At 70.2% G+C, this 8,122-nt stretch overlaps 1 protein-coding gene across 1 annotated transcript; it reads left to right on the top strand.

Annotated features, from left to right (window-relative positions):
* The first annotated feature begins 414 nt into the window (after window positions 1–414).
* PACS1 (phosphofurin acidic cluster sorting protein 1) lies at window positions 415–7,496 on the top strand. The gene is made up of 9 exons (XM_086870875.1): window positions 415–596; window positions 845–932; window positions 1,538–1,627; window positions 3,346–3,471; window positions 4,238–4,376; window positions 5,517–5,608; window positions 5,690–5,760; window positions 6,292–6,351; window positions 6,918–7,496. The coding sequence occupies exons 1-8, from the start codon at window positions 415–417 to the stop codon at window positions 6,326–6,328; spliced, it is 825 nt and encodes a 274-aa protein (XP_086727001.1). The 3' UTR covers window positions 6,329–6,351; window positions 6,918–7,496.
* Window positions 7,497–8,122: the final 626 nt, after the last annotated feature.

Below are 8,122 nucleotides of genomic sequence, written 5' to 3' on the forward strand. Positions count from 1 at the left end.
GCCTTGTCCCCTCTGTCCCTTTGTGACAGGGACACGGGGGGGGGGGGGGGTTGGGGACAGGGTGGGGACAGGGGGCGGAGCCACCAGGAGCCCCCCGGGCTGTCCCCGCTCTGTCCTCCCCCCCACCCGTGTCCCCTCCTTGTCCCTGTCCCCCGTGACCCCTCGGTGACCCCCAAGGGGGCGTGCCCTCATCACCTATCAGCCAATCAGCGCCTTGGTGGGCGTGGCCTCCGCATCGCCGGGCGTGGCCTCGCCTGACAGAGGGGCGTGGCCTCCTTTCCGCAGCGGGGTGGGCGGTGACCAATCGGCGCCGCGCGTGGGCGGGGTCGGGCCGGGCGCTGCCCAATCAGGGCTCGCGATGCGGCGAGGCAGCCAATCAGGCGCGGGGGGGGCGTGGCCGGCGCGGCGGCGGCGATGGCGGAACGCGGCGCCCCCCGCGCCCCCCCCGGGCCCGGAGCCCCCCCGGGACCCCCCCCGGGCCCCCCCGCGCCCCCCCCCGGGCCCGGAGCCCCCCCGGGACCCCCCCCCGGGCCGGTGCACATGAACCTGTTCGCCACATGGGAGGTGGATCGCAGCTCGCCCAGCTGCGTGCCCAGGTGAGGGGGGGGCGCGGGGACCCCCCTGGGACCCCCCCGGGACCTCCCCGGGACCCCCCCGGGACCCCCCGAGCCCCGGATCCTCCGTGGGGAGGGGGCTTCGCGTTCCCCCGGGGGTCCTGAGGGGCTAAGGGGGGGTCCCGGGGGGTGGGGGTCCCACCTTGGGGTTTTGGGGGGGTCCCGAGGGACCCTTTTTTTTGGGGGGGGGTCTCTGGGGTAAGACCCCCCCCCTCCCCGGACCCCCCCAGGCTGTTCAGCCTCACCCTGCGGCGGCTCGTGCTGGTCCGGGAGGTGGCCAAAGACCTGGGCTCGGTGGTCATCGCGGTCAAGCTGCAGGTGGGGGGGTCCGGGGGGGTCTGGAAGGGCCTGGGGGGTTGTGGGTGGGTCTGGGGGGGTCCTGAGGGGGTCTCGAGGGTCCTGGGGGGGTCCTATGGGGATCTGGGGGGGTCTCGGGGGGTCCTGGGGGGTCTAGGGGGTATCTGGAGGGTCCTGGGGGGGTTCTGGAGGGGTCTGGGGGGCTCTGGGTGGGTCTGGGGGGGTCTCGGGGAGTCCTGGGAGGGGGTCTGGGGGAGGTCTGGAGGGTTTTGGGGGGTCCTGAGGTGGTCTGGGGGGGGGTCTCGGGGGGTCCTGACGGGGTCTGGGGGGGTCTGGGGGAGGTCTGGAGGGTTTTGGGGGGTCCTGGGGGGTCGCCAGGGCTCTGGGCAGGGCGGTCACAGCCGTGAAATTGAGGGGAGGGGGCTCTGGGGGGTCCTCAGGGGTCCCTGGAGGGGCTGGGGGGGTCCCCAAGGACCCATGGGGGGGGGGTTGGGGGTTTCTGGGGGGGCTCCCTGGGGTCTGGGGGGGGGCGCGTGGTCCCTTTTTGTTTGGGGAGGGGTCCCCGAGGAGTTCCGGGGTCCTTTTGGGGGTCCCCGCGGGGGTCCCGAGCCTTCCCCCCCCCCCAGGGCTCCAAGCGGATCCTTCGCTCCAACGAGATCCCGCTGCCCCCCGGGGGCCCCCCCGAGACCGAGCTGCAGCTCACCTTCTCCCTGCAGGTGCTGGAGACCCCTCCCCACCGCGGGGACCCCCCAGACTGACCCCAAAATCCCACCCCAAAATCTGCCCCAAATCCGCTCCCCAAAATCCCACCCCAAAATCTGCCCCCGCTCCCCGAAATCCCCCCCAAAATCCCCCCCAAATCCATCCCCAATTCCCCAAAATCCCACCAAAATCCCCCCAAAATCCCCCCAAAATCCCCCCAAAATCCATCCCAAATTCCCCAAAATCCCCCCAAAATCCCCCCCAAAATCCCCCCAAAATCCCCCCAAAATCTGCCCCAAATCCCACCCCAAAATCCCACCCCAAAATCTGCCCCCGCTCCCCGAAATCCCCCCCAAAACCCCCCCAAAATCCATCCCCAATTCCCCAAATCCGACCCCAAAATCCACCCCAAAATCTGCCCCCGCTCCCCGAAATCCCCCCAAAATCCCCCCAAAATCCATCCCCAATTCCCCAAATCCCACCCCAAAATCCACCCCTGCTCCCCAAAATCCACCCCAAAATAGGCTCCCACTCCCCAAAATCCACCCCCACTCCCCAAAATTCCCCCCAAATCCGCCCAAGATCCCCCCAAAATCCACCCCCATTCCCCCAAAATCCCCCCCAAATCCACCCAAGATCCCCCCCAAATCCGCCCCCGCTCCCCAAATCCGCCCCCACCGCCCCGAACCTGCCCCAGGGGATGCTGCGACCCCCCCCAAAACTCGTCCCCCCCCGGGTCAAACCCCCTCATTTAGGGATCAGAGACCCCTCCCCACCTCCGTGACCCCCCCGAGGGTCCCTGACCCCCCCCATGGTCCGTGACCCCCCCGAGGGTCGGTGACCCCCCCCCCAGGGACCGGAGACCCCTCCCCAAACTCCCCCCTCCTTCCCCCATCACCACACGACCCCTGCCCTCGCTGACCCTGTGCCCCCAAATCCCCCTAAATCCCCCCAAATCCCCCTCCCCGAGGGTCCCTGACCCCCCCCATGGTCCGTGACCCCCCTCCAGGGACCGGAGACCCCTCCCCAAACCCCCCCTCCTTCCCCCATCACCACACAACCGCTGCCCCCTCTGACCCTGCGCCCCCCAAGACCCCCCCAAATCCCCCTAAATCCCGCCAAATCCCCCCCCCGGGGGTCACTCACCCCCAGCAGGGGTCCCTGACCCCCCCCGAGGGTCGGTGACCCCCCCGAGGGCTCAGAGACCCCTCTCCAAACCCCCCCTCCTTCCCCCATCACCACACAACCGCTGCCCCCCCTGACCCTGCGCCCCCCAAATCCCCCCAAATCCCCCCAAATCCCCTCCCCGGGGATCCCTGACCCCCCCCCATGTCCGTGACCCCCCCGAGGGATCAGAGACCCCCCCCAGGGACCGGAGACCCCTCCCCAAACCCCCCCTCCTTTCCCCATCACCACACGACCACTGCCCCCCCTGACCCTGCGCCCCCCAAATCCCCCCAAATCCCCCCAAATCCCCTCCCCGGGGGTCCCTGACCCCTCCCAGGGACAGGAGACCCCTCCCCATGTCCGTGACCCCCCCCGGGACCGGAGACCCCTCCCCAAACTCCCCCCTCCTTCCCCCATCACCACACGACCCCTGCCCTCGCTGACCCTGCGCCCCCAAAGACCCCCCAAATCCCCCCAAATCCCCCTCCCCGGGGGTCCCTGACCCCCCCGAGGGTCGGTGCCCCCCCCCGGTGACCCCCGGTGCCCCCCGGTGCCCCCCCCGCAGTACGGGCACTTCCTGAAGCGCGACACGAACCGGCTGCAGGTGATGCTGCAGCGCCGCAAGCGCTCCAAGCACCGCCCGTTCCTGGGCTACAAAACCCTCGCCGTGGGGCTCATCAACATGGCCGAGGTGGGGAGGGGTCCCGGGGGGTCCCGGGGGGGGTCCCGGGGGGGTCCCGAGGGGGTTTGGGGGGTCACAAACCCCGGGGAGGGGCACAGGGGGGCACCCCAAGGTCTGTAATTGTGGTGGGGAGAGGGGTGGGGGGATTTGGGGGGGATTTGGGGGGGATTTGAGGGCTTGGGGGGTCTGGGGAGGGGTCTGGGGGGCTTGGGGGGACTGGGGAGGGGTCTGGGAGGGTTTTGGGGGGGGTCTCGGGGGGGTTTGGGGGGTCACAAACCCCGGGGAGGGGCTCAGGGGGGCACCCCGGGGTCTGTAATTGTGGTGGGGAGAGGGGTGGGGGGATTTGGGGGGGATTTGGGGGACTGGGGAGGGGTCTGGGGGGTCCCTGGGTGCTCCTGGGGGGGTCTCTGGGTGCTCCTGGGGGTCTCCGGGGGTCTCTGGGTGCTCCTGGGGGGTCTCCAGGTGCCCCCCACCCATTTTTGTGCCCTCCAGGTGCTGCAGCTGCCCAGCGAGGGGGGGCTGGTTGGATTTGGGTGCCCCACAGGGGGGTCTGGGGGGTCCCTGGGTGCTCCTGGGGGGGGTCTCTGGGTGCTCCTGGGGGGGTCTCTGGGTGCTCCTGGGGGTCTCTGGGGGTCTCTGGGTGCTCCTGGGGGTCTCTGGGTGCTCCTGGGGGGGTCTCCGGGTGCTCCTGGGGGTCCCTGGGTGCTCCTGGGGGGGTCTCTGGGTGCTCCTGGGGGGTCTCCGGGTGCCCCCCACCCATTTCGGTGCCCCCCAGGTGCTGCAGCTGCCCAGCGAGGGGGGTCAGGCGCTCGTCCTGCACCGGGCTCTGACCGAGCCCCTGCCCGTGGCCGAGGTCGGGGTGGTCGCGCTCTCGAGCCAGCCCGTGGAGCCCGAGGGGAAAGCCAAGGGCGCGGGTGGGCGCGGGGGGGTCCTGGGGGGGTCCTGGGGGGGTCCTGGGGGGTCCTGGGGGGTCTTGAGGGGTCCTGGGGGATCCTGGGGGGGTCCTGGGGGGTCTTGAAGGGTCCTGGGGGGTCCTGGGTGGGTCCTGGAGGGTCCTGGGTGGGCGCGGGGGGGTCCTGGGGAGGTCCTGGGGGCTCCTGGGGGGTCTTGAAGGGTCCTGGGGGGGTCCTGGGGGGTCCTGGGTGGGCGCAGCGGGGTCCTGGGGGGGTCCTCGGGGGGTCCTGGGGGTCCTGGGGGGGTCCTGGGGGGTCCTGGGGGGTCTTGAAGGGTCCTGGGGGGGTCCTCGGGGGGTCCTGGGGGGTCCTGGGTGGGTCCTGGAGGGTCCTGGGTGGGCGCCGGGGGGTCCTGGGAGGTCCTGGGGGATCCTGGGGGGTCGTGGGGGGTCCTGGGGGGTCCTGGGGGGTCCTGGAGAGTCCTGGGGGGTCTTGAAGGGTCCTGGGGGATCCTGAGGGGGTCCTGGAGGGTCCTGGGGGGTCTTGAAGGGTCCTGGGGGATCCTGGGGGGGTCCTGGGGGGTCCTGGGGGGTCTTGAAGGCTCCTGGGTGGGTCCTGGGGGGGTCCTGGGGGATCCTGGGGGGGTCCTGGGGGTCCTGGGGGGTCCTGGGGGGTCCTGGGTGGGCGCGGGGGGGTCCTGGGGGGATCCTGGGGGGGTCCTGGGGGATCCTGGGGGGGTCCTGGGGGGTCCTGTGGGGTCGTGGGGGGATCCTGAGGGGTCCTGGGGGGTCGTGGGGGGGTCCTGGGGGGTCCTGAGTGGGTCCTGAAGGGTCCTGGGTGGTTCTGGGGGGTCCTGGGGGGGTCCTGGGGAGGTTCTTTGGGGGCTGGGGGTCTCCAGAGGGGCTTTTGGGGGGTCTCAGGGTGCTGGGGGGCACCTGGGGGGGCTCTTTGGGGTCTGGGGGTCCTGGCTGCCCCCCCCATTCACCCCCTCCCCAATTTTTCCCTTTTTTCTGCTTTTTTCCGCCTCTTCCCGGGCTCATTTTTTGCCGCCCCCTTTTCTATTTGCCCCCTCCCCATTTTTAACCCCCCCCCCCCATTTTTCTCACCCCCCCCCTCCCCCTCCCCATTTTTCCCGCCCCCTCCCCATTTCTGCCCCCCCAGATCGCTCCCCGGACCTGGACCAGGACTCGGAGGAAGATGAGGAAAGTTTCTCCTCGGAGCCCGAAGGCAGCGATGACGCCCTGCCCGGGCAGGTGCGACCCCTCCCCAATTCCGGACCCCCCCCGACCCCCCCCGACCCCCCCCGACCCCCCCTGACCCCCCCGACCCCCCAGGACCTGTTCGATGAGGAGGAGGAGCTGCCCAAGGGGAAGAAGACGAGGAGGAAGGCCCGGGGGGCAGCAGGGTGAGGGGGAGGGGCTGCGGGAGGGGGAGGGGCTGAGGGAGGGGAGGGGTCTCGGGGTGGGGGAGGGGCTTGGGGTGGGGGAGGGGCTGAGGGAGGGGGAGGGGTCGGGGGTGGGGGAGGGGCTTGGGGTGGGGGGAGGGGTTGGGGTGGGGGAGGGGCTGCGGGTGGGGGAGGGGCTTGGGGTGGGGGAGGGGCTTGGGGTGGGGGAGGGGCTTTGGGTGGGGGAGGGGCTTGGGGTGGGGGAGGGGTCGGGGTGGGGGAGGGGCTTGGGGTGGGGGAGGGGTCTCGGGGTGGGGGAGGGGCTTGGGGTGGGGGAGGGGCTTTGGGTGGGGGAGGGGCTTGGGGTGGGGGAGGGGGCACCTGGTGGGTGCTGGGGAGGGGTCGGGGGTGGATTTGGGAGGGTGGGGGGAGGGGATGGGGGGGATGGGGGTCCGGGGGGTTTGGGGGGGGGTCCCGGGGATTTGGGGGGGGTCCCGGGGGGTCCCGGGGGGGGGTCCCTGACCCTTTCCCGCCCCTCCCCCCCCTCCCCAGCACCCCAACATCAAACAGAAATTCGTGGCGCTGCTGAAGCGGTTCCGGGTGTCTGAGGAGGTACCGGGGACACCGAGGGGACACCGAGAGGACACTGGGGGGACATCGGGGACGGGGGGTGACACCGAGGGGACACCGAGGGGACAGCGGGGGCACCCAGGGGTGTCCCCCGGTGCCGTGGGGGTGGCCCTGGGGGGTGACAGGGCTGTGCCAGTGTCCCCAGGAGGGGTGACAATGACCCTGGGGAGGTGACAGTGACACCAGGGATGTCCCCAGGGGGGTGGAAATGACATTGGGGTGTCCCCAGGAGGGGTGACAGTGACCCCGGGGGGGGTGACAGTGACCCTGGGGAGGTGACAGTGACACCAGGGGTGTCCCCAGGGGTGTCCCAGGGGGGTGACAGTGACATTGGGGTGTCCCCAGGAGGGGTGACAGTGACCCCGGGGGGGGTGACAGTGACCCTGGGGAGGTGACAGTGACCCCGGGGTGTCCCCAGGAGGTGTCAGTGTCCCCAAGGGGTGACAGTGACCCCGGGGTGTCCCAGGGGGGTGACAGTGACCCCGGGGTGTCCCCAGGGGGGTGACAGTGACCCTGGGGAGGTGACAGTGACCCCGGGCTGTCCCCAGGGTGGCTTTGGCCTCGATCACGTGTCCCCGGCGCGGATCCGAGCCGTGGCCGAGGATTTGGATGAACTTTACGATTCCCTGGAGATTTTCAACCCCAGCGACAGCGGCGCCGACCTGGACGACACCGACAGCGTCCTGAGCACCCCAAAACCCACCCTGAGGTGACGGGGACCCCCAAAAACCCACCTGAGCACCCCAAAACCCACCCTGAGGTGATGGGGACCCCCAAAAACCCCCCTGAGCACCCCAAAAACCCCCCTGAGCACCCCAAAACCCACCCTGAGCACCCCAAAACCCACCCTGAGCACCCCAAAACCACCCTGAGCACCCCAAAACCCACCCTGAGGTGATGGGGACCCCCAAAAACCCCCCTGAGCACCCCAAAAACCCCCTGAGCACCCCAAAACCCACCCTGAGCACCCCAAAACCCACCCTGAGGTGATGGGGACCCCCAAAACCCACCCTGAGCACCCCAAAAACCCCCCTGAGGTGATGGGGACCCCCAAAAACCCCCCTGAGCACCCCAAAACCCACCCTGAGGTGATGGGGACCCCCAAAAACCCCCCTGAGCACCCAAAACCCACCCTGAGGTGATGGGGACCCCCAAAAACCCCCCTGAGCACCCCAAAACCCACCCTGAGCACCCCAAAACCCACCCTGAGGTGACGGGGACCCCAAAAAACCCCCCTGAGCACCCCAAAACCCACCCTGAGCACCCCAAAAACCCCCCTGAGCACCCCAAAACCCCCCTGAGCACCCCAAAACCCACCCTGAGCACCCCAAAACCCCCATGAGCACCCCAAAACCCACCCTGAGGTGATGGGGACCCCCAAAAACCCCCCTGAGCACCCCAAAACCCCCCTGAGCACCCCAAAACCCACCTGAGCACCCCAAAAACCCCCCTGAGGTGACGGGGACCCCCAAAAACCCCCCTGAGCACCCCAAAACCCCCCTGAGCACCCCAGAAACCCCCCTGAGCACCCAAAAACCCCCCTGAGCACCCCAAAACCCACCCTGAGCACCCCAAAACCCACCCTGAGCACCCCAAAACCCACCCTGAGCACCCCAAAATCCACCCTGAGCACCCCAAAACCCCCCCGAGCACCCCAAAATCCACCCTGAGCTGACGGGGACCCCCAAAAACCCCCCCGAGCACCCCAAAAATCCCCCTGAGCACCCCAAAACCCACCCTGAGGTGATGGGGA

This window comes from Cyanistes caeruleus, chromosome 34, assembly GCF_971803275.1.
Source record: "Cyanistes caeruleus chromosome 34, bCyaCae1.hap1.1, whole genome shotgun sequence".
Classification (NCBI taxonomy): Eukaryota; Metazoa; Chordata; class Aves; order Passeriformes; family Paridae; genus Cyanistes; species Cyanistes caeruleus.

Excerpts from the sequence above, each read along its gene's own strand:
- PACS1 (XM_086870875.1), top strand. The coding sequence starts at position 415 with ATGGCGGAACGCGGCGCCCCCCGCGCCCCCCCCGGGCCCGGAGCCCCC. Across the intron at positions 4,377-5,516 it reads GGGGAAAGCCAAGGGCGCGG|ATCGCTCCCCGGACCTGGAC; the intron begins GTGGGCGCGGGG and ends CTGCCCCCCCAG. Across the intron at positions 5,609-5,689 it reads ATGACGCCCTGCCCGGGCAG|GACCTGTTCGATGAGGAGGA; the intron begins GTGCGACCCCTC and ends CCGACCCCCCAG.